This window comes from Thermobia domestica, chromosome 10 (genome assembly GCF_964235325.1).
Source record: "Thermobia domestica chromosome 10, izTheDome1.hap1.1, whole genome shotgun sequence".
NCBI classification, from domain to species: domain Eukaryota; kingdom Metazoa; phylum Arthropoda; class Insecta; order Zygentoma; family Lepismatidae; genus Thermobia; species Thermobia domestica.
Window position 1 is genome coordinate 103,099,238 of NC_137463.1, and position 27,516 is coordinate 103,126,753.

At 35.0% G+C, this 27,516-nt stretch overlaps 1 protein-coding gene across 2 annotated transcripts in view; it reads left to right on the plus strand.

The window, feature by feature from the left end:
• LOC145662609 (uncharacterized) overlaps positions 1-20,206 on the plus strand; it is a 62,880-nt gene extending 42,674 nt beyond the window's left edge. Inside the window, exons 2-5 of one of the 2 annotated variants that reach the window (XM_081728331.1) lie at positions 6,357-6,683; positions 13,008-13,322; positions 15,865-16,002; positions 19,046-20,206. In XM_081728331.1, coding sequence (XP_081584457.1) covers positions 6,357-6,683; positions 13,008-13,322; positions 15,865-16,002; positions 19,046-19,080 — 815 coding nt within the window. In that variant the 3' untranslated portion in view covers positions 19,081-20,206. The remainder of the gene's footprint in view (positions 1-6,356; positions 6,684-13,007; positions 13,323-15,864; positions 16,003-19,045) is intronic. The other variant, XM_081728332.1, reaches the window with a different exon arrangement.
• Positions 20,207-27,516: the final 7,310 nt, after the last annotated feature.

Below are 27,516 nucleotides of genomic sequence, written 5' to 3' on the forward strand. Positions count from 1 at the left end.
AAATATATATATATATATATATATATATATATATATATATATATATATATATATATATATATATATATATATATATATATATATACATAGTATAACTTGTCTATTTCTTTTAGGTTAACCATGTATTATCTTTTCTATTTATTTGTTTTGTAAGTTTGTTATTAAATATTCTGATAAGGATTTATAATTTCCTTAATAAAATATGAAATAGAATATACAGTATTTTAACTAAAAAATATAGTATCCTATTAATTATACAACCTTTCGACAAACAAAGTGTTAGCATCAACCAGGTAAACTAACACTGATATACAAATATTCAAATCATGCCTTGCCCCCCCACTTTTAACGTCCAATCGCCGCCACTGATACCGTAGCCTGCATTTATGACGAGAAATGGTGGATTGGGGGAATTGAAGACATCAGTCAGGAAAATAACAAACTTTTTCAACACGTTTCCATCCCCATGGCTCAAGAACCTCTTTTAAACTTCTACGAATGACAAAGTGTGGGTGCCAATCACTAAGGTTCTCGAAGCTCATACCCACAGAGTTCACAACTCCTACATGTTGTACTTTCAATATCAGTGCCGAACTCTGTACACAAATTAGTCAACTATTTACTTCACTGATGTCTTAGCAGCAGCGTTATAGGCAGAAAAGAAATAACAGACGCGTTTCGTTTTTTGTACAAGATATGATTCATAAATTATGCATACTTTACCCATTTAACATTACTATCGTGTTATTTTGACTTTTGCTACAGATTTTATATTCACTCCAATGGCGCTTCATGATATTAAGTCCCAGTGAAGAAAAACCTTATAACTCAGAAACTACTCGAGTCTCATTGATGCAATTTTACCCACTTGTTACTGCACAACTATCGTCTATTTTGTGCAAATTTGGGATTTTTTATTTCTGTCCTTCCTGAGATATTTGGTGGTGAAAATACACGATTTTCGAAAATTCGCAATGTTTAAAAATTTCCAAAAGATCAAGTATATGGTTCTCAGATCTGAAACTTATTCGGGACGTTGTCTATTATCTAGTCTCTATATAGACACAAAATTAAAGATGAGTTTAATTTATTTCGTTTCAAAATATACATTCCAAAATGGCCATTTCTAGGTTACCAACCTCAATGTTCAGAGCTTCTTTTTTCGACGTTCTAAAGTACGTCTCAATGTGCACAGAACACAGAATGTTTTCCATTTCATTATCTTTCATATGGTTTTGGTTTGAACTCATTATCTTTAAAACCTAAAAAGTTACAGCGTTTAACGGAATGCACTAAAAAGTTCAAAATACACTCAGGCGCCTATACAAAGTGGCCGCTACGACAAAATCTGCGCCGCTAAAAAAATAAATACCCATTTTCAACTCCCTGAATATGGTACAAACATAGGTAAAAAAATAATAAAAAACTAAATTTTGTTAGCAATCATCATTGGTCGATTTCATTTGGATTGCCTCACACTGTTAAAAACAATTTCTTAAATTTGAGAAACCATTTCGTATCTATGCACCGAGACAATATTTTCTTAGAAATGAGATTTGGCAATTCTCATTCATAAGGAAAATAACTGTATCTTTTCTCATTTCGCTTTATACAACCTCATCTACTTTTCTACATTTTTCATTAATGAGAATTTCAAAATCTTGTTTCTAAGAAAACATATTCTCGGTGCACAGATAAGAAATGGTTTCTCAAATTTAAGAAAGTATTTTTAACAGTGCAGTCTGGATTTTCCTCTTTCTCTTTAAGGGTCTTCTGAAATGATAACAGAACTTGAAAGTCGTCATTAAACCTGTCTTTGACATTTTGCACTGTTTCCTCTCTGTAACACTTCCCAATTTTGATCGAGCTCCTCCGTGGCTAAGCGGTTAGCGTACGCGCCTTTGGCGTGGGAGACCCGGGTTCGATTCCCGGCGGAGCTCATGTGGTTTGGATTCCACGTTAATCAATAGGTCCACGTCTCATATAGCCTCGCTGCTGAAAGGGACGCTAAACTAAAATCAATTCAACTCAACAACCAATTTTGATCATCTTTTGTTAGGAGATATCATCACAAAAAGTAACATCTGCCTCTCCTGCAGATGCCATCATTGCTTTTGATGTATTAAGAAATTTCTTCCATATTGTAGAAAGAAATTTCCGATACAACAGTATTTACGAACGACATAGCTTCAGAAAGGTTGTTCGAGGTACTTTGAAGAACCTACTTAGTCTTGCTAGTGGCTTCAATAAATTTGATTACAGAGCGTAAACAAACACGGTAAAAGGCTTCTTGAATAGTAGTAGGAATCCTTCGGCCAAACTAGAGTAGTCCGCTCCATGGCTAAAACTCTGTTCGAAGGCTAAGCAAATACCGGTGAAGTGTTCGCAAATAACGATCACGCTACCTTCGTAAGATAACCAGCGTGTCTTTCTTAGCTGAATAAGATTCTGTGGTAAGTTATCAAGAGCCGTTTCAATTTCCTGTAATAGACTCATCCTTTTATATACTGGATCGAAACAGTGAAAATAGGTCATTCATTGCACTTTTCACTTTCTTAACTACTAGCGAAGATTCACAAGCTCTAAGCAAAGCAACTTGTAGCCAAGTGAGCTCTGCAAATAGGCCCTATCATTTTGGGGGATTCGCGTCACAAGAGAGCTTGATTATCTTTATGTTTACCACTGAAGTTAGAGTATCCATCAAATGATGCTGCAACCAAATTTTTCAGTAACAAACCCTATACAATATTATGTATTTCCTATACAATAACTTCCATTATATCTTCGACCTTAGCAGAAGGGTACACTACATACAAATGCCTCTACAATAGAAGTGTCTACGATATGGCGAACACATAAACTTAAAATTGTTCTCCTTTTAACGCATGGGCGGAGCTATGGGAGGGCATGGGGTCATTGCCCCCCAACTTTTTGACAAAAAATAAAAATACCACTTATAAGCAGGGGCGGATCCAGGGGGCGATCGCCCACTCCCCAGAAGAGGACACTTTCTTATTTTATATATCCCAAAGTTTGGAGCCCTTAAAAGTAGCAGTATGACAACCCACCGCCCCCCCAGAAGTCGGTCCTGGATCCGCCCCTGCTTATAAGATCCTTCAATTCTTATTTGTATTTACGGTGCCCCCCCCAGCAGACAAATCCTAACTCCACCCATGTTTTAACGTCTGGACATCCGTCTGCCATCAGTGCAAATTCTTCGGAGTTTTTGAAAGTGTCTTTCTGAATACAAGTGACAGTATCGCCAAAGCACTCTTGAGATGTGTGTGTGATTGATTTGCAGACAAATGGTGACCGTTTTGTAAAGACGACACTATGTTCGATAGAAAACTGGTGTTTTCCATATGTGTTGGAAGATATACAAGTGGTCATCAATTTATAGTATGGGGAATTTCTGAATGCACAAGGAAGTAGACCAGTCGGAATGGGCCTCATTGCCTCATTCTTCATACGAGGGCTGTCTAAAAAGTATCCGACCTTTGGCCAGAAAAATAGTTGCGAATACCTGACAGATTTGGGACCCTAATCCCCTTCAAAGTAGGCCCCTTGTGCTTCCACACACTTAGCCCACCGATCCTTCCATTGCTGGAAACACCGCTGGAAGTCTTCTTTTGGAATGTTGTTCAGCTCCGTCGTCGTGTTCCGCATTATGTCTTCTCTACTCTCAAAACGGGATCCCTTCAGAGACGTCTTCAATTTTGGAAACAACCAGAAGTCACAAGGAGCCAGGTCTGGAGAGTAGGGAGGTTGGCGAACGGTTGTAATTCCATGTTTGGCTAAGAACGTGTGGATCAATTGGGATGAATGTGCTGGGGCGTTGTCATGATGGACGTGCCAGTTCTTCGCTGTCCACATGTCTGGTCTTTTGCGCCGGACTGCGTCACGGAGTCGCCTGAGAACATCTTGATAGTACTCCTTTGTCACTGTTTGTCCTTCCGGTGCGTACTCGTGATGCACAATTCCACGGGCATCGAAGAAAACAGTCAGCAACACCTTGATTTTGCTTCGCACCTGCCGCGCTTTCTTCGGCCTTGAAGAATCGGGATGCTTCCATTGAGACGATTGTTGTTTTGTTTCTGGGTCGTACCCGTACACCCATAACTCATCTCCAGTTATCACGGAATTCAGATACCCAGGATCAGTGTTGGTGGTGTCCAGAAGGTCCTGTGCAACGTCAAAACGGGTTGTCTTTTTGTTCCTGAGACAACAACTTGGGTACAAATTTAGCAGCCACTTGTTTCATGTTCAAATCGTCACGCAAAATTGCATGTGCAGAATCTTTACTCACTCCAACATCTTCTGCAATCTCCCGCACTGTCAAACGGCGATCTGCCATCACCAAATTTCGCACCCGCTCAACAACAGCTGCATTCCGAGCAGTTTGGGGCCTGCCGCTACGCTGCTCACTCTCGACTGATGTGCGGCCATCTTTGAATCGGTTGAACCATTGTTTAATTTGTGTTACACCCATCGCATCTCCTCCAAACACCTGCTGAATCTTACAAATTGTTTGGCTTTGAGAATCACCCAGCCTTTGACAGAATTTGATGCAGTATCTTTGCTCAATTCGTTCAGTCATCTTGCGAGAAACACTAAATCCGACGAACACTACCAACAGCACCTCACTTCGCGACCACCAGCTCACGACTGGCACACGCGAACGCGGTGAAAAAATTCAAGCATGCGCATTAAGGTTCCTCCTTCCACCGTGCACGGCGGCGCCGCCTGAGAATCACTACTTTGCGTGGAAAAAATTAAGGTCGGATACTTTTGAGACAGGCCTCGTACTTATTAGTTTGTATGTTTATTAATTCCTCTATAGTTTTTGCTTTTGATAAACACTGGATTTGTTTTCAGAAGCAATTCGATGAGACTGATTAACAGCATGCTTATTAGCTTTTTCTCCCAGCTTCTTACTTCCAACCAATGGAATGAGTTATGTTACCCATAGACCCTCATTTTTCCGTCTATAGTTAATATACGGAGAGCAAGCATATCCTGTAGGTGTTCGTCAGGCTTATGAAGCTTCTGAGCCACCATATTGATTTTAAATCTTAATGTGAGCTACCAACCAAAAGAATTACCAACTTTTTTTTTTTTTAATCTTACATTAATCAAGGAATTAATCTTACAGGAATCAAGGTTAGCCAACCGGAGTGTTAACACGATCTACCGAAAATGTCCCTGCCTACGAGCTACTAGTAGTTAGTGATCGACGGTTTGGCGATCACTGCTCTAGTAGTTAGTTTAGTCACTATATAAATATTAGTGATTGTAACTGTTAACGTTCTCTGAGGCTTTTCTTTTCAGCTCTCACCTAGTTTCTTTCATTATTATTATTATTACTCTTTCAGTTATTTTTCTTGTTATTTGTTTTTGTTTCTAATTCTGTTATTTATTCTTTAATTTTTTCGAAATGTGTTTTCATCCTTGATAACTCATTATTATTATTATTATTATTATTATTATTATTATTATTATTATTATTATTATTATTATTATTATTATTATTATTATTATTATTATTATTATTATTATTATTATTATTTTAAATTTAATTGCTTTTCTCTCTTAAGTCTTTTCATCATTGTCTTTATTTGCCATTGGTAATTCCGTGACGAGGGCAAATAACCTTACCATTAAACCTCCAATAAATAAGTAAATAAATAAGTAAAACTAAATTCTATTAAGAGTAACCAGTTAAAATTCTAAATTTAAAACTCACAGACACAATTTGGATCGCTACATTGAGTTAGCTTGAAAATCCTTCGTTGGGAGCATGGAAAAATGAAGTAAGGAATTACGCAAGAGAAATAAGGACATCTATATGATAAAATCTTCACTTTATTTATTCCATACAACTGCGTACCATAAAACTGTAAATTGTTTCGAAACGAATAGGAAATTTCGAATCATTTTCACACAAAAATAGTAATAGGAGGTATAATTATAGCATTTAAATAACAATACAAGAACAGTTCAAGTAAATAACGATCAATAAAATTTGAAGGCAGTCCTGCAAAAATATTTGACTCGATCCCATGGCATGTCCGAGGCTAGACACTTCCCATATTACGCTATCTGGAATAGAACTCACATTTATGCTTCGCAAAGTATTGGTTCAAGCATTGAGCCATCGAGGCATTTTCAAAACGATTAATGTGAATACTAACAATAATAATATACATTGTATACTTTGTCCTATAGCAATAATATAACAAGAATTAACAATGATAATACTTAAAACTTATAGGCTAGCAATATGCAAGAGAAAGTATGAATGTATTCTGTATCTGTACATGACAACGTTTTAAATCTTGATGACATCAATTATCTAGGTGGTGAAAATCAAGATCTGACTGTAACGCTACAACCCTCTACTTCAATCCTCGTGAACACCACTGATTCAACTTATCTTCTGTGTAAAGTGAACACCAGCCTTCTTTACTGCAGATTCACCAATCCACAGGGAGAAGAAGTAGGCTTGGATCCAAATCAGTCTGGTTATCGCTTCCGATATTTTGGCCGAGGATTATCTGCAGGAGAGTGTGGCGTGAAGATAGTGGATATAAGGACCAAAGACCGTGGATATTGGAAGTGTGGGATGGGCATGCCAGGAAGAAGCACTGAACTGGAAAAAACTTTTATACTTCATGTCAATGACCGTAAGTCAAGTTAAAAATAATTAAATTGGCAATTGTTCGCTTAGTGCGTATATCAAAGTAAATTTCTGGAGTATGTTCACTCTAAACGTTCAGATTTGCTCAGAGAGTTTTCAAAAATAAACTAATTTCTTTTTAAATATTGAACTTGCAACCTTCAGAATTCATTGTATTTCTACAAAATTTCTGTAATCCCCACGATATATCCAGGTAGAGTAATTGAAGTTTCACATCATCTATACTGTCCACGAAATAACTGGTAAAATACTTCGTAACGTTGATAGAAGTGTAATTAGAGGCAGAGGCATAACTAGAGGTTTGTAGGCTTCTGGCAAACGTTAACGGTACCCACCTCTTCAGGCAGGGGCGGACTGGCAACCATAGGGCCCACCCTGCTAAACTGAAATGAGGGCCCACTGTATAAAAATGTAAAAAAATGTACTTGGCATTCTTCATATGTGTTATATATAAAAGTCCATCTTCGAACCCATGGAATAAGGGCATGTAGCCTATTCAGGGCCGGCGGAGAATGAACAACAGATTTTTTAAAATTATAAACTAGTTAATTTTGATATGATTTTACCCACGTCTGCTGGAAATCCCAAACTAAAGACTGGTGTTTCAGAAAATGCTATCAGATTTAAAAAAAAAAAAAAAAAAAAAAAAAGCAGTAGAGGAGATATAGACATTTGGGAAACGTTAATTAATTTTGAGGCAATTTTTATTGCGTTTTCATGTAAAATAACATATCTGAAACTTTTAGAGTAAGTAACCAAACCTGCAACCACCCTACTTAACGAAGATCCGTATTTTGTCAAAGCTGATCTGGGGCTTCCCTCCCCCTTGATACGTAAAAAATACCACTTACTTCAGTCGGGAGTCTGCTCGCGAATGTGCCGCATTCTCTCTCTGTATCTGTCTTTTTGGCGAGGAAGTACGCCCCGCTCTTAGCAGACAACTTCTTTCCCCCCCAAGCGTGTCAGGTGAGACAACAGACATAGCGTCAGTGTTGGAAACTTGAAAAAGCTGTAACTTTGTGGCCTTAATGCAACACAAAGAATGCGATTGGAGGTAAATTTGCGATAGATTTCGAAACGCAAGTTTTTTCTTTGACATAAGTAAGTCATAATATCATATCTTCATGTCGCAGAAAAAATAGATATCGTCTATCGTCTATCGTCTAGTGTAGTCCGCCCATTCCTCGGCTGGCCCCAACTTCTCTTTTCATATGAATACCTACTTTGCACATCACAAATAAATTTTACATTTTACTACACTTTTATTTTAAATTAACTTTAAATAACTAAAGGGAAGTTAACATTTACACGATATAAACACTGATTTGACTGACAGCATAAGTGTTCAGCAGTTTTAGAAGTTACACCAACGCTTACTGAGCCCAGTGCCGGCAGCTAGTGCCCTCAAACGGGTCAGGTCAGGCTTCATCGGGTCAGGGCTCGAGTCGAACCTCCTTAGGTCACAGGTCAGGTCAGGGCTGCTCTAGCCACGGGTCGGCTCGGGTCAACTTTCTTATGCGTCGTTTCGGCTAAAACCTATTCGGGTCATGAGTCGGGTCGGGTCGACGTTCAACTCACCCGACCCTCTCGACCCGAGAAGGATTTAGCCGAAACGACGCATAAGAAAGTTGACCTGAGCCGACCCGTGGCTAGAGCAGCCCTGACCCTAGCGTAGGTGACCTGACCCGACCCGTGTCTCAAGCAGGCTTGACTCGACCCCTGACCCATGAAAGCCTGATCTGACCCGTTTGAAAGCACTACGCGGCAGCAAACAGTTCAGTTAATTTCGTGTTCGCCTCTTAAAGTTGTGTAATTTCAAGTAAAAATAGCCATAAAAGATAAGCTACAATTGACTGAAATCATCCAAAGACGTGATGTATACATTATAATTTATAAACACCTTAGACAGAAAAACAAAAAAAAAAAAAAAAAATACCTGGCAACTGTCCTGCAGTACTCGAATGAGTCACATCACGCTCATTTGTTTCTTGGGGCTTCACAGATTCAAATAGCCTACGTTATTGTGGGTCAGATGCAGCTTTTTTGTAAACCACATCTTCGTTTGCGTTCTCGCTTTTTAGCACCACCTCTATAATTTTTCTTTACAGTAATCTCACAATCACTCCTACCATCCATACTGACACATCTGTCTTCCACGACAAACAAGTAACTGGTGTTTCAATAATTGAATTGCTGCTATCGGGTTTGCTCTTCGATATAATATACAAATAAAACACGAGCAGAGGGCAGCAACTTCATAGTAATTGTTTGAGGTTTGTGTAAAACAATCGTTGATAGTGGCGACTAATTTCTTTTCGCTTTACCGCACTGAAAAAAATAACGAAGCCTGATCCGATTTCTTTCTTCGAAGCTTGGTCTAAGGACAATGCAGTTCAAAAGCTTTCCGACTCCATCTCCACTTTCCACAATAACAATATCTATGAAACTATTGTTTCTTTAAAACATCACCACTCGCCGGCTTGTAAAAGGACCGGAATAGGCAATGGTATCCAAATCCAATAACAGCCTGAAATCTACTGTGTTTCTTATATTTAAAAAAGTAGTAGTTAACGTGCTCGTTTTTAGCAGCTGCTGTATCACTAACCCCGCAATGTTTTAGGGCCTGATTGTCTCATAGGCGGAACCTTTTCAAGTCGATAAACGTGAAGAAGAATAAGGTCTGTTCATGAAAGTTTAACTTTACATCTTTTTTATGCAAAACACAAGTTTGCGGGAGTTACCCTGCCATATTTTTGATGCTGGTAGGTTTAATTGAGCAAATCTTTTTAAAATTGGTGGAGAGAGGCATTTGCAGGGTAGCAGGGTGGGCCAGTCCGCCCCTGTCTTCAGGTTTGTATAACTAACGATTAACATTTTGCAAATTTTATAATAATTGAATTGCAAATTTCTATATCTCGCATATTAGAAATACGCAAATCTAAACATAATTTATATGCAAAATACACACAATTTGTTACTAAGTTAATGCTTTTTTAAATGTTCTATTTTACTTTAAAATTTCAGCCTTCTTGCTTTGACTTAGCCAAATTTATCTATTACTAGTGCAGCTTCCTAGCCAAGAACTGCTCGATGCAAAGAAGTGATAATCCTTTCAATCCTTCTCGACTCATAGTGCTCCATAGATAGTTTATTTTAAGTTTACTGGCTGTTGTGACAGAAATGGTTAGAAACAACATTGAAGCTGTATAGACTTCCGAAAAAAACTTGATGAAGTCGATTTTTCACTATAGTAGAGAAGCTAGTTCACTTATTATTGTCATTTTATAAATGTTATTACTAAATACCAACCCCGTAGTTATTTTTTTCTTCCGAAAATACAGCCGAAATATCTTTACTGTATGTTTCTGCTAAGTCATCAGGTGTGTAGATCGGTGTTTCTTTAAATAATTATTATTTTTCTGACCAGAGCAAGCATTTCTTTATTAAAAATAAATTATTTCGTAAGTTTCCATAACGTAACGTAACATAGGAGGAAGATAACGTTACGTTATGAAAACTGTTACGAAATAATTTATTTTTAATAAAGAAATGCATACTCTGGTCAGAAAAATAATAATTGTTTAAATAATAATTCCAGAGTGAACATAGAGGAAGTTACATGCGGTGTTTCTTAGATTTTACAGTGATTTAGATTCCAGCACGGTCAAGTTTGATATCACGTCACTCATACTGTCGAGACGACATTGTATTTGACTCGTATCACATCTAGAAATCGAAAAGCTACATTTACGCGAATGAAGCATTCAGAATCCCTTCACCTTGAGAAATTTCGTCATGGTGACCAGAATGGAGCAACTATTTGCTACTGTATTTGCCTCTCCCTTCAGTTCTCCAAATTTATTTCGTTAATTTTTGAGTTCTTCAAAGCACTTTTGTAATAGTTGTACTCTTTATATATATTGTCTGAAATATTTTGCATTCGAAAACTATTAAGTAAAGAAAGTTATAATTCTCAATATGCTTTCCAGAGCTTCAGTTTCATTTTTCGTCAGACTTGAACAATGGAATTATCTCACAAATCCCACTGAAACCCTCCTTGTCCTTTTAAATATCCTGAAAGCTCACTTTAAAAGCAGAAAAACTATGTTATACCCTCTGATCCATTATGTTGGATTAACTTTCTTCAGAGTTACATTTTTGGTCACCTATGCTGAACAAAACACTACTGAGTATATTCTACCGCTTGATATTGTACTCAGAAAACACTTATTGTTATTTCGTTATGATAACTTATACGTAAGACTGAAATTTTCCGTGAGATTTAAGAATGGCATGTATTGTAATAATTATTGTGTATTCACTTTCTTTAATATTAAGAACACTTTCTTGAAAAAAAAAAAAAAAAAAAAAGTAAAAACCAAATAAACAACGGATTAACGGTGGGCTCTTGACCTTTTGCCGGTCCAGCCATCCTATAGTTACGCTCTTGGTTAGAGTTACCTACTGTCCCTAGTTTTACTACGTGTATTCTTTCTAATGTTGTTCTTCACTCTTTCTTCTTTCGAAAAATATAGCAAAGAAAGAATACATAAAAAAGGAAATACATAAAACATATGTTTTCCAGCAAAGCGAACAAATTTGTAATCAAATGACCTAATCAGTAACAGCATATAGCTTTTCAATAGTGTATTTTCTCGTTGTGTACTAGTTAACTATCAACGCTCATCTATTCCTAATTTCTGAATAACCTAATAATTTAGCATGCATGCTTTCAATGTGCGTGGTCTCAGGATTAAATTTCCAATGAGAGCACATGTGGTTCAGAGACCATATTAAACTCTAGATTCATATCTCGTAGAATTGAGATCTAAAGGAATGTTAAACGAAAACAAACACGCGGAATGAGAGACCCAGGTTTGATTCCTGGCGGAAGATCACGGGGTTTGGATTCCCCATTAAGTTGTAGGTCCACGTCTTATATAGCCTAGCTGCTAAATGAGACGCTGAACTTTAATCAAGCCCTATCTATAAGTCGATAGTATTCATAATTAGCACTGTACTGAACTATATCTTTTGGAAGAATATCACATAATAATAATGGGATTGAATTTTTTTTACTAAATAACAGGATAAAGAAACACATCATAAACATTATTGCGATGAAACTTAATACGTAGGAAAGACTACCAATAAGAGAATAATAAGGTCACTTTCACTATTTATTGTAAATCTGTAAGAAATCTTCACTGAAAATATTCAGCAGCAAAATCACAATGTAGTTTTTAGCTGAATACCCATAGAATGTAAAATTTAGATTTTCTGTTCTATTTTTCTTTAATATTTCTTTTATAGGTAAGAAGTTTTAATTGTTCTTGAGAAATGTGAACTAAATAACATTGTTTCCAAAAGATGTATTAATATTATATCCTAACAATTGCTCTAAATCATCTTCTTCTTCTTTTTTATTAGGTACTGCAAAATACGTAATGCATGAGAATAAACACCCATATTCTCAAAATAACAGTAGCAATTTTAGAGCTTAAATTACAGAGTATGTTCGGGTAAAAGAAGAATACGATCATTTACGATTAATAATTTGAAATAAAAATTACGAGTAGATTTGGGAAATAAATTAACACTTTTGATACAAATTGCTATGGTACACCAAAGGTGCATACACGTAGTTTTCTTTAACTTGAAACAAGGCGAACTATTTGAGTTCTTCTTTCTACTGGATGGGCGAAAAGTTTCTTTACACAGTAAAATATTATGAGTTATCGTTCTTGCTTAATCTATATACTATTATTATTATTATTATTATTATTATTATTATTATTATTATTATTATTATTATTATTATTATTATTATTATTATTATTATTATTATTATTATTGTTATAGGCTCTTCAACACTGAAATAGCTTGTATCCACCATTTTGTTACTCTCTTGACGCCTTTCCCTCAGTACGGCTGTAACGTGGCGCTATCTCAAGTGAAATAAAACAATAACAAAACATTAATAATAAAAATAATTATAATAAATAATAATAATAAATGAATGAACAATTAGCTAAACTATAAACGATAACACAGCAACACGACAGTAATAGTAATAATTATTATTATAAACTTATTAACAAGAACAGTAATTGTCATACTTTATTATGTAAAAAGACTTTTCCCCACCCTGTACGATGTAGGAAAAACTGAACATTATGATGGAAAGAGGTCAACTCACTGATATTTATTTAATACTTGTTTGTGATAAGTGTACAATTGCTTGTAAATATAAAATGTGCACTCAATTATCAAATTTAGATTTTTTAAAATTTTTTATTGTACTTTTTAGCTCCTGAGCCAAGAGTACGTTACTTTGTTGATGGTGATGACGCTACTGTAGACTGCAACGCACCAGAAGGAGACCATCTTCAGTACTGCAGGATAGTTATGCCAAACGGCACGGGTCTGAATTTATTTCCAGGCGTATCAATTGATAGATATAGTTATTGGGGTCTTGGTCTGGACAAGGGCTACTGCGGACTTAAAATTAAATCAATAAGTTTCGATGATTTTGGATTGTGGCGTTGTGCAGCTAAACTTCAGCGGGACAGTTGGGAATTTATATTTCCACTTCAGTTGAAACCTATTGCAGTACCGATATTTGGTAAGCAAAACTTCTTTAATTTATAATAGGTATATGTAAAATTTACAATCCAGGCCGGATATTATAATGAATTAAAATTTCTATTCGTTAAGCTCTTTTGGTTTTCATTTCGTTCCTGATTTATTTTAACTTTATAATAGTATGTACAGTATTTTGTATTTTGACTACGTTAATGTCAACCTGTATGGGATCAGTGTTGATATTTTAGTCTTAAGTTCTTCTAAATATGTTTTCTTTTTTGTTTATTAACCAGAAAGGAAACATCAATGTTTATTTAATGTATATGTAATGATTGTGCACAAAGCATGCTAAAATAAAATGGACAATAAGTTTCGTGAAATTGATGTCGTTCACCAGTTTTCAAACATCTATAGTGGGATCCTAGGTAGGGATCTATCGTTTTCTTTCTTGATACTTTGCTAAAATAATTTCTCTCGTTTCTGTTCTTCAAATACTTTTCTCCAAGTTAGAGAAGAATTGTGAATTAGAACCTGAAACATTCAAAACAAATAGACATTATGATTTGAAGCTTTCCTGGCGGCGTATTTGATAAAGTTCTTCTCGGGCAATCAGCCAGGTGAAAACTGGTGGATAGGCCAACGTTTCGAGAGCTGATGATGAGAACGATGACAGCTCTCGAAACGTTGGCCTATCCACCAGTTTTCACCTGGCTGATTGCCCGAGAAGAACTTTTTCAAATAGACATTATGTTAATAATTCCAGAAACAATCTCCATTTTATTATTATTATTATTATTATTATTATTATTATTATTATTATTATACTTGAAATCACCTTAAATTTCGGAATAATTTATTTTTGAAATGATTTTATTTTATATGTGATTTTAAATCATGGCATTTAGTGCCAGAATATTAGTGCTACAATAATTATTTACTGGTGGAAACCTTAACATCAAAACAGCGACTTCGGCTTCGGTCGCGCCATTTCCTGTAGCAGTAAAACTGCTAATTGTGTAAACAATTTAATAAAGCAATTCTTGCATAAAACAATTCTAGTGTTATGGTCGATAAAGCCAAAGTGTGGCGACAGTAGTTAATATTAACCCATTACCAATCGAGCACAGAGACCAGAATAGAACTTGAAACTTAAAACTAAAGTGATTTATTGATAATTACGAAATTATCTTGCGAATTTTAACTATTGTATATATTTCATTTCAGATAAGGAAAATTCTGTAGATGGTTAAATATTAGATCTCTTTCTATATATAACTATCTACAGAATTTTCCTTGTCATCTGAAATGAAATTACGTATAGGAAGGTTAATAAAATACAAATATGTTTACAACGCCAAAGATTAAACAATGTAATGTAACTTATTAACACTATTGAGACAAATATTTATCAAATATAATTTGATCTTGTAGCGATAACAATTTGTTCCCTTCGTATTAAATATTAATTTATGGTTAATGTTTCTTGAGTTAATGTCGATGCTATATTGAATATAATACTACGAAATGGATTTAATTGCCTGATGTATAGATTATTGGACACTGGTCTGTGCGTACGAGTAGATGACATAGAGTTGGAAGCTATAGGGACTACTTCAAAATAACTTTGACTGCTATTTGATGCTATCTATGTTTTGTATTGCTTCATAATCAAGGTTACACTACATTTAGTGACCTATGAAGATAAAAGATTATCTCAATGTATGTGAACTATTTTATTTCTAGTAGATCTGGAATTTAGTTAATTTTGTGTAAATGTATTACCAGTTTTACTACAGTTTATCATTGACTCATGGCATCAAATTGCAAAAGTCAAAGTCCTGAAGTACATTACAGCTAAAAATGATTAAATCAAGAAAATAAAGAAACGTATGGGAAGTTTAGAAGCTTTCTGTTCCCACTTACCATTGCTCGCTTCACTCCCTTGTAGCTAAAAAGTTAGTGGGTCGTTTTCTTATGGAAGTACATTTAATTTGGATCCCTTATGAAATTGTAGAACCACGTCTTATATACTCTCTACTCTCACCGTTGAAAGGAGAGACGAAACTCTATTATATTAACCGAACTCAACTCATGTTATCTCATTTTCCTAGGTTTAGATAAGATTTAAGCTTTATACATCAATAAGCTATACGTACAACAAAAACTTTGTATTTATGTTGAGAAAGCATCAGCTCTTCTTTAACATAAATATTTTCGGAGACCAAGCAGTTGGCGTCATCAGGTGCATAAGAAAATAAAAAGGAATTGAAGTAAAATATCTTAACTTTTTTTAACACCTCATTGGCATTGTAAAGCACCAGAATAATTTATAGTATTCTTCTTAATGTTCAGCGTAATGAACAATTGAGCTATATTCGTTTAAGAAAGACAATTTGTTTCAAATAATCGCAACAGATTTAACATGCTTCAATAGGGAAAGATACACACTTGAAAGATGAACAATTGATAAACAAGAAAAAAGGAAGCTTACGGGAAAATCAGAAGAATAATACAAACTTAACTATGAAATGCGTATAAGGTATGATAATTTAATATACACATCACATTATTTTATCTTTTAGGCATAGGACTTGGAGGAATTTCTGGGATAGCAATCGGTGTTGGACTCATCATATTTATTGTAATTTGTGAAGTTCGAGACTGCATTAGAAGACATACACTGAAAATAACATCCAAAAAAGAGGCATCAAAATTAAATAGTAAGATTTTTATTTCAATAATTACAAATGTTTTAAATTTTGCTTGTAGTAAATGCTTTATGTTATTTCGGTCAATAATAATGATACATTACTATAGTCGGCTCAAATCACTATCGTTAGGGACAAGTGCAGCTCTCTAGGAATCGTAGGAACTAATTGAAAACCTGAAAAACTAAAATCGCAATTACACATACACATTACAAAAACAAAATTGACTAATTTTGCTACCAGTTCAAGATACCCTGTTTCCTTTATAAGTGGATAGCCAATGGAGTTCAAACAACTGATGGCGTAAGGAAGGTTCATGATTGACAGTAGCGAACTAGTGCACATTCGCTTTAATGATTTTATTTTGTTCCAAATTCATATTCTTTTTTGCCTTTACAAGTAATATATTTGAAACAAAGCAATTTTTATAGTCAAGTTTATAAGTCATTTTTTCCCGTATTTCAGTTCTTTCATCTGCAGAATTTTCTAAAATAATATTGTTTTCTTGTGCTCTGTGTTGTGTCTTCTGGACATTTACATTATTTTCATATATTAGTCATCTAGATGTCTTTTGTCTTAGTTCGTTTAAGTATGCTACCCAAAAACAGATTCTAACACACGCGCTCTTTCTTATAGCTAGCAGGACGACTAAGCAAGTAGAGCAGATGTACGATTATTTTCTCCACTGAGTGAAAATGGTACATGCATAGAAAACTGAAATTTAACAAGTTGGACTATATGGATAGATTGAGAACCAAGATTAGGGATACCACTTAAACAAGAATTAAGTAACTTTTGCTTCATTACTAGTTAGTCACTTGCACAGTTAGTAATATTCTTCCAATGTAAAGACACATTAACTTCATATATCGTCAACAAGTCAGAAGTAAATAATTACATTTGTTTTACCATTCCAACTTAAAGATTATAGGTAAACACAACTTATTCACAGAACTCCATTCGCAATTGCAAAGCATCATTATGGAAATTATATCTAAATCCACCTTACAAGCTTTCCACTCAAAAACTTCTACACTTCCTAATCTACTGTTCTGATCCCATCTTCATGAAAAAAAAAAAAAAAAAAAGAAAAAAAAGAAAAGGAAAGAAAGAAAGAAAGAATTAAAACTCAAAACACAAACATGGTACAGTTAGAAGATACGAGATGCTAAAAACCCGGATGGAGTAACAAAATAAACTTATAAAGCCTCCCAGCAGTTAATATATTTTACTAACTATCGTATGCGATAGCTATACGCAACCTGACATGTTAATCATGCTTTTCTTCTTTCTAAATACAGAAGTTGTGAACAGTGACATCCATGTTTTGTCTTGCCTGCCCAAATCAAAATTCATTTTTTTATTCAACATATATAATAATAAATGAGTCAGCATTTAAGTTTCAATTTTTAAAGTTGTATTTTCCATAATTGTGTCAATTAAGTCTTTTGAATTTTTGAAGGGCGCTTAAAAACTTAGCTCCATTTCTCACATTATATATATATATATATATATATATATATATATATATATTGCAAGTCAAAAAATACTAAATTTTTCTTGCGTAGTTAATTTGTACTTGGAAAAAATAATGTTTATCTTGGTCATCCAGATGTACAAATCTTTGCAATCAAAAATTACGCCGCAAACTGTAGCTGATGTGGCTTCTATGAAATAACTTATATAACTTATGAAGTTCTTTTCTACATTTTGTGAGAAATAAGTTTAATCTCATTGAAGTCATCGGTGATACATGTATGTAAAGCTTTTTCGGAGCGTCTACAAGTTTTGTTCAAAAACTTTGATCTTGAAAAAGAAAAAGAAGTCAAATTTTTACATAGAATAGATAAATTAAATAAATATGGCGCACATACTTTACTAATATGCAATTTATGAATTTCTTCAAAAGAAACAAGATCGGAAGAAAAAAGAAAGAAAAGTGAATTGACATTCACTGTATCCATGCATCACCAATAGACTAGAAAGAAGTTACAATGAGTTTAGCTTAAATGATATAGCCGTTTCACCCAAATGTAGAAAAGAACCTTACAAGTTATACAATAAAAGAAGAGCTCCCTGGTGGTTAAGCGGTTGGCATACGCGCCTTTGGCTTGGAAGACCCGGATTCAATTCTCGGTGGGAGCTCATGTAATTCGGATCCCACGTTAAGCTGTAAGTCTACATCTCATATAGCCTTGCTGCCGAAAGGGAGGCTAAACCCAAAATCAAATCAAATCATATTATACAATAAAAGTTATCTCATATATTTGGAAATTACGAGGCAATTTGTGAACCAAAAAATTATGCATTGGAATTACAAACAGAAATTAGTATTAGGGTCAAGAACCACACATGGCACAGTATGGGTTTCAAACTGTGAGTAATTATAAATGTCAGACCATTCGAAACATTTGAAAGATTCGAAATACCAAACTGAAACAGTTATTATTATGGTAAAAAATCAAATTAAGAAATTGAAAGGCAGGTGTTTGAGTCATTTTTTTAATTAAATATAAAAACTGAATATAGATTCGGGCAGACTGAACATGATTTTCAATGATTCAAAACTCTTGTGCCTGGAAGAAAAAGCAGAAGAAAAGAGGATAAGTATGATTAATGCGACATGTTGCATATTGCCATCACATATAACAGTGAAGTATAGTAGCTACAGAAGAGCTTTACCCGTTTTATTGTATTATATTGTTCGGTTCTCGAGCATCTTCCTCCTATGTCTTGGTTGTGCTTTCTGTTTTAACACTGTTTCTTGAAGACGAACCTAGATTGGTTAAGAAAATTATGAAACAGAAATTGTTGGTAAGAAAGTTTGTGAGATAAGTACTAGTTACTGGTGTCGGCTAGCACACAGATCTTAAATTTTTGTCAGTTTTCTTGTCTTTTGTTGAATGCGAATGATAGCTTTCTATCAACATTAACTATTTTTCGTATGATTTACGATTGTTAACCTTTTTTAGTATTTTTAAAATTTATTTCTAGTGTGTTCTAAGAGTGTGTATCTAGAAGCACATTTTATTTTATTTTAAAATTTATTTTTCAGTTCCAACGATCGTCATAAATTATGATGTTCCGTAGAGTTCGAAGACTGTTTCCAAAGGGAATTGTACACACGAAGTCTTAATACGCCACGCAATAAACGGAATGTCTCTATTCGGAGAAATGAAAGTACAATGAATAAAGATGTAATATTTCCACACACTCTGCTACATGCATATACACATGATATGTAACTACATTCTGAATAGTGAGAGAAATGTAAATCCTGTTTATGAACAAACTCTTCTGAGATTATATTTCACCCTAACAAAGTAGTTCAAAATAATAAATTAATTTTAAAAAAATCGCTAAATTAAATTTTCACGTATTGTATATGTAAAATAACAATGGAATAATATTGCTGGTCCTGGATATTATCTTACTGTGCCATGATTCTATTATAGCTAATAGTAAACAACTTAAGAGCAAACTTGTTTACTAAAATTCGAGTCGATTATCCGTACATTGATATACAATTATTTATTGATTCTTTCTGAGCAGAATGAGTGGTGAAGAGGTTATGAACAGACAAAAATAAACACATATATTTATCTAGTCAGTTTCATAGAAGGAAAAATGTTTTTGACACTTGTATCAAATAGTATTAAAACATTATTCAATATTAACTTAGCTAGAAAGTTATTAACTTAATTAGACAGAATAGTAAAGATTAATGTGAAATCAAGCTTAAGAATGTCCTTCTATCCCCTAACATGTTAATTTATAATCTGTTTAACTTAAAACTATCTTGCAACTTAAAGTTTATAGAACAATTAGTAGAAATGTTCAACAAAAATAGAACTGCAAACAGCAAGCAACGAAACTTTAAATGTATTAATCAAATGAAATTAAAAGACTTAGATGTAACACTGGTCGTTCTTGCTTTTTGTGAGCGTTAATCCAAGTTCGATCTCAGGTGGTATGTAACCTTAATAATTAAGGCATGAATTTGATAGAAAAGCACTGCTTTTGGTAAATATTTGTAGCAATATATTACCTAAAAGATTTTAAAAGAAAGTAAGAAAAAACGAAAGAGATGCATAAGCTGTAGAATTTCTGTTGAAGAAACAAAGCTTTTGTTGCCGATTGTATATAAAGTATTTTTATGTAAAATTTTGTAGTAACTTATTGTATGACTGAGAAAAATATATATTTATACTTTGTTCATGTGCATTTTGATTTAAACAACAAAATATACTACAGTAATTAACTTCGTTGTATGATTTGAAGATATTTTCTCATCGAAATATGCAAATTTGAGGCACATAAATGGGAATTGATCAATATTTGTACGTACAGTGAAACCTGTCAACTTGGCCACCTCTCTAAGTTGGCCACCTGCTTATCTTGGCCTAGTTCGTCTTGAACCTGCATTTTCCCATAAGACATTCATTACTTACTACTCTATAAGTTGGCCACCTGTCTATCTTGGAAGTTGGCCACACTGAAGCAATGTTTACCCTATGATGATAATGATAAATTTACCTGCGTATCTTGGCCACGGAAAATACAGTTTTGTTATTTTTCTTAACTCTTTCGAATTCCCATATGAGAGGCAGATGTTCTGTATTTTTGACTGGACACATAGAAGCATAGATTCGCACGATTTGTTCTTGGAGGTCAATGGCCAGAACACTACCCTCATAAAAGGGTGGTAAAGGAAGATGTGAATAAGAAAAAGCACGTACAGGAATTCAGGAAATGGTTGTACGTATTTGTTTACCCTGTCTGTTTTGGTAAAACCATTATATATCGGCTCCTTTCATCAGTGGGAAGCTTTAGTAATTCCGGAAAATTCTCAAGGTTAAAGCTCAATTGTCATTTACTGGCACGTGACTGCATGTCAAAAGGTAGCGGAGGTTTTGAGATATGAATTCCCTCAAGATTTTCTCAAAACATCGTTTGCTCCGAGGATATTAGAATGTGCATATCTGACAAAAGGAATAAAGCAAATATGTCTAGAATGAACCACCATTCAGTAACAGCTGAAAAGAAGTCATATACGTAAATTGCATATGAATTTCTCAATTTATAACTTAGTTTTTCTTGTTTTCAATCTGAATAACTCAGTGTGCTATAATATCAATTTCAATAAACTGCGTACATACACTTCTATTTCATGGTTGATTGTGTTATTATGTTTCCAATCCGAATAATCCAATATACCAGACTAGTTTTCAGAAAGAGAAAGGTATGCATATATATTAGACATACTATGAAGAGCGCCGATCCTGGGGGGACCGAGCGGACCCGGGCCTCCCAAAGCTCATGTGGCTCCTATTTTATTTATGAGTATACAATATTTGGTATAATTTGAGTGCAATTTGTCTTAAAATTTTCGTATATATACCTTCTGCATCTGAATCCCCCCCCCCCAATTTACAGAGAAATCGGCGCTCTTGCATACTATAGTAATATTTTCTAGTACTATATATTGTTATGATTACTCTATATACATTTATAAGTAGCTGTCGTGCCACTGCTAATTAAAATTTTACAATCAAGTAATACTAGAAATCCTATTCTAAAAATACACAAATCACACTTATTTTCTGTAAGTTGGCCACCTGTCTAAGTTGGCCACTTTTCGATGGAACCGATGGTGGCCAACATAGACAGGTTTCACTGTACTTATTTGCATCAATAGTGTTATCTCATTTTCTGCCTATGTGGAATAATGGTTAGTTATTTAGCTATTATCCTACCCTCAGTTGCAATTTCTTTCTACATTTCGTTTACAATATCTTTAGATTTCAACTGATTCTGCAGTTATTCGATTAAAAAAAATCCACAGTTTGAGAGTAAAGGACAAATGTTCTAATTATTTCTCCAAATAAGAAGATACACAAAATTTAGGAAACGTCTTAATATAAATATACTGTAATACATACTTTACTATGAATTTATCTACGTTTCATGAGTAAAATGCTTTGTTTAAAATTTTCTGACAATGACCATTACTCATGCCTCGAAAGGTAAACTGTTCAAAGGGTACGTCAACATGGAAAGCCAAATCAAATAATAGTAGAACTTAATATAAGGCGCCATCAAAATAATTGAAGTGATGATTGCAGAAAGAATCTGAGTCCATTTTGTGTAGCTTTGAGATATTAAAGAACAACTATTTAAATTCAGGACTGCAGACCTTCCTTGCACTTAACCTGTAGTTCAATCTTTCGTTTACATCGTTGTAATACCTTCGACACCTGCGCTTTCTACTCACAAACCAAATTTCAGAAAAATGTGACTCGAGTTCTTTCTGCAATCATCGATTCAATTGCGTAATAAAGTAAATGACAAATAAAATCGTCCTTCATTTTATTTTTGTATTTTTGTTTCTGTTCAAAACTGAGCTTTAATTGCTATTTAAACAGTATTTATTCTTTATTGTGTCCAATGAATCAATTTATAAATTCGATTATGTATAACTCTGGAACCCAAACCCTGCGTAACAATATTTCACATGTTTACATAGCAGATCAATGTTTACTACTATGCCAAACTCCTGAGACCATGAGTCACATATATATACAGATGGGCTTTTGCTTTCAAAAATATGACGCAAAATTTGACCGCTCATACATTGGAAACCGTAAACCTGCACAACATAATATTTCACATTGTTATACACAACAGTGAGTCATAAGTCTTGCAATAATCTGGCACACAACATACCTGTGTTTATTACAGTACAATGAAAGCAAGTTAGCATTCAAAATATACTCCCCGTGTTGGATTGTATGCAACCACCTTTCCGTCAGTTCCTCGATTCCACGTCTTGTACTTACAGGCAAAGAAGTCACTCACTGCTGTTTCCATCTTATGCAGCTTGGTAAAGCATCATGATTTCAGGAAGTGCGCCACGGGCTGAAAATGTAATAATCCGAAGGGGTAACGTCATGACTAAATGCTGGATGTGGCACTAGTTTGATGCCATCAATTTCCTACTTTTTTATTGCATTTATTGAGCCGAGTGTAGCTGTGTGTTATCCTGTTGTAGCAAGGCGCACTTTCGGTTCACGATAAAGGATATGTTTGGCGTAGTGGAGCATAATCTGCTCCAGCTGTTTGGAATACAGGTTGCCATTGATGGTACAACCGTTAAGAACGAATTTGAAGTGAATTACCCTCTCATAATTCCACCACACAGAGAGCATGCTTGAAACAGCTCTCTCTGGCTGCTTCTGGAAGATTGTCCTTGCTCAACCACTGTTCTTGTACAACCCGCATCAAAAAAATTACGACAGCTAACGCCGTGCAGTTAGGCCACCCAATATACACCTTATCCCATAATCATGTCAGGTAAAGAGACCCCATCTTTCTCATCTCCTATACTAAAATTAGTTAACAACATGAGCGCAATTCTTATTTCAAACTACACATGTATTAGTTTCGATAAAATGAAATAACAAAACCGAGACGAAACAAGATTCATAAGTCGATGTAGGGATAAATTGAAAACATACAATGAAAAATTGAAACCAATGGATGTCTATTACATAGAAATTCAGAAATGAGGCAGAGAGAGAGAGAGGAGAGAAGAAAAGAACCTAACATTATAAAGTTCCGTTTCCAGAAATCCAACAGTAATAGAAATAACGTTTGTTTTTACATATTTTTTCAGAACTATTCGAATATATAGAGGATGCTTTAAACATTCATTATGTCACTTTCATAATGGATAGCATACTCAATTTCAAGTAGAACTGTAGATCTCCGAGACACATCTAAGATAATGTCAAAAGTTTAACACACATGCTTTGTGTCCGCGTGGTTCGATTGCAAATTAGGTAGTGTTCATTGGACGTACTGATCTAAAATACATTCTAATATACCCAGTAGATAGCGTTTGTCATATCCTCCATTTCAGAGTACTAATGCAAACTGAACAAAAAAGAAAAAAACAAAAAAAGAAACTAAAAGAAAAGAAAAAGAAAGAAAGAGAAAATAGAAGAGTTCTATTTTACTCCTAAATTTCTATCAGAAATACCCTATACTAAAAGTTCAAACTGTATCGTAATGAAAAGTTACAAATGTTGAAAAGGAAAAGTTTATGTTCCTCAAAGATGTAGCATGTTTCAAATTTCAACGTGAAAAAAAAAAAAAAAAAACACTGAATTATAGGATGGGAACAAATTTTGTGTCGAACTAGTATAAATAAAATTTTGTTTTCAAATAACCAAAGACGTTATCATTTTCTAGTCTTTTCCGAAGATTTATCTGTTCCGAACATCCAGCATTGATTTCATCTCTTCCGAATATAACGTAATTTGCACAGATAGAATGAACACGCTAAGAGCTCAAACGGATCATCGTGTCAGTCGGATGATATTGATTAGGTTATAGACCACCACTGGGTCGAGGATTCAAATCCGTAGTGACCCGGTAATTCGACTGACACGTGAGACTCGGTAACCCAGAAGATTAAAAAAGAGATTTTACTTATTCCCTTGCGTTTAAACAGTATTTTTGTCACAGATGACCTGGACTGGAGATGTTATCCCCACAGCACGAAAAACGACGCCGAAGTTAACAGTTAATTAGATTCTCCAGACCAGGTATATCGGGCTCTTGCTCCGTTTTAACTTTGGAATATGAAGTGCATGTGTGAGAGAGAGGGAGAGAGGGGGGAAGTGAAAGATGCAAAGACATGGTAGGGAAATGTCAAGAAAGAGAGAGGGGGACGAATATAAATATGAAACATACTTATCATTTCACTGTATGATGTAGAACGCACACACTGCTTACTCGAACTATCGCAAATGATGCCTTGTAAGTTCTCCATCAAAAGATAAATCTTTGCAGCCATTATTATATGCGAAAAAATCACATGGGGAATCAAACCAAGATTTTCCATTTGCACGTTACCACTACACCACCGATTGCTTTAGACAAACTTTGTTTAACAAATGGTGTAGTGTTTCTTTCTGAGAACGATAACACGAAAAGTGTATACTGCAGATCAATGAGGTCTTTGGAATATCCTGGTAATTCCCTTGCCCTTTCCCAACCAGCATTCGTAAATCGTCTCTATCATGATACCGGTGTTTGTTTCCACACTCTTACGTATTGTTTGTTCATAATGATAGGTCGATTCTTCACAATCACTTTGTAAATAATAATAATAATAATAATAATAATAATAATAAGTTTGGCGTGAACAGGATTTGAACCTATGTTAGATAGCTGTATTATTCATAAGGCCATTACGTTACCCCTACACCATCTGCTTTTGTGGTTTCGGTTTTCAAAAACCGCAAAACCGTTTTCGCGGTTTCGATTTCAACTTCTGCGACTTTGGTTTACAAAATCCACAAGATTGCTTTTACAGCTTAGTCAGAAACCGCTCTTGCGTCGGTTTAGAAAACAGCTATTACGTTTTCGTACTTTAAAACCGCATTATAATTTAAGAACGTGCTTTGTCGCGTTCGGTTTTCAGAATGTTTGCCGTCCAGCTATTAAGAGGGTGTTTTTGGATTTCAAAGTTGCATTTTAGTCTTCATTTACGGTCAACTTAAAAAAATGCCTTGTTCGTCTAATTTTTCAAGACCATCGTAAAAATGGTATTTACAAGACCTAAACTGCAAACAAATGGTCACTTGCACAGGTGATATGTGAGGCGGAGGAAATTATTATCGATAGTCAACTGAACACACAGTACCTTGCGAAAACGTCTGGTAACTCGGTTTATGGTAAGATTTTTCTGTGTTTTAAAACACGAATAATAAAATATATGTAGATTCCTCTGCATGCATTAATGCATTTTGTTTTAAATGGTAGAGAGAGAGAGAAGACGATTCTGAAGGTTGGTTGTGGTTTAATTACCGTCGCGTATTCATACCGTTAGGTTAACCATGTAGAGGAAAATGAAAGGATAAATTCGGAAAAAATGAACTGTATAGTGAAATGGAAGAAAGCGTCCGTTGCCTTCATTTAAGGTGCAATTCCAGGATTCATCTGGAATGACATAGGAAAACACAGAAAACTCTTAGTCAAGATGCTCAGTCCCGTGATTTGAACCCATCACCCTTCTTAAATTCGCATTCTTGCGAAATTAGAGGACAGATGACAGCGCCTCATCCAAAGAAATGAAAGTATTTGGTCTCTTCAACAGCAAATTGTGAGTTGCGTGTTGACTGGTGTTATTAGAAGCTTCAGTTTATTTAATGATTCTTGTGTCTTTATACAGAGTAATCTCGTAAGAGAGAATATACAGAGTAATCTCATAAGAGAGAAAGCTTAAGGAAATGAAATGAAATATTTAGTTTAACGTCCCACGAATATGCACCAAGGCTAAGGGAGAAGGTGATGATGAGAAATGTATGAAACGGTGGAATGAAGGAAGTGAGAGAACCTCGAGAAAACCCCCACACACGGTGATTGAACACCATAAATCCTACTTGGCGCGAGCTAGGATCGAACCAGGGACTCCACGCACCAGAGGTTAACGCTCTACCACTGAGCCACCGTGGCAAAGTTTAACACTCTCAGCCCCAACCCTTTTTGAGTAAAATTCATCCCGGGACCAGACTACAGTTTGCTATAAACACTGTCAGCCCATGTGTATCTATTTGATACACAGTTAGGTTTTACTGGTGGACCACGTGTATCTTATTTCCTCACGTAAATTGGTTGTGTTTTAAAGCCTATGTATATGCCAGGCTCACAGATATAATTTGAATAAATGTTTCTTTTGAAAGCTCTGGGCCCTGGGAAAAGAACTGTTGCCTTGGGTCATGAAATTTCCAACAGATGGTAGCGCAGGTGGCACACTTCTGATAACACTATTTGCTCCGCTATTGTTGCACTGAACGTACGTGTATGTGCATGTTCTTTTGCTTGTTTCGTGGACATGGAGGCAGATGAGATTAGGGCAGCTTTAAGTGATTTTAGCGATGAAAGCAGCAGTGAACCAAGTATTATACGTAACCTAAGTGACTCAGATGATCCTACTGTACGTTGGTCTGATATATATTATGAAAGTAAAAGTGACAGTGAGAGTACAAGTGAAAATGGCGACAATGAATGTTTCTCAGAAGCAACAGAAGAACGTTAGTCTATGCATACTCCAGATGTCAATATGGATGGATCAAAAGAAGCTGCTACAGGTGTCAATAAAGCAGGACATAATATGTTTGTGTGTTGGAAAGATGTTTCTGGTGACGTGAATGCTTTTGACGTGATTTCTGGACATGATTCTATTGTAGGGATATTGGATTTCCCTCATATTATTAGCGTTTGTAGAGATATTCACCGACTGACATAGTACGTTTTAGGGAACAATTGGTTCTTCATTTGCTATTCCAACCACAAGAAGTTGTTACAGCAGCTTCACCTAGGATTCCTCATCGCCTGACAGAAACTGCTAAAAAGGGAAGGTGTTCTTGTTATGCACAATTGTTACAGCAACACGACAGAGCGTATGCACCAAGAAAGGCACATCAAGTACGCATGCAGTGCCGTGCGTGTCCTGCA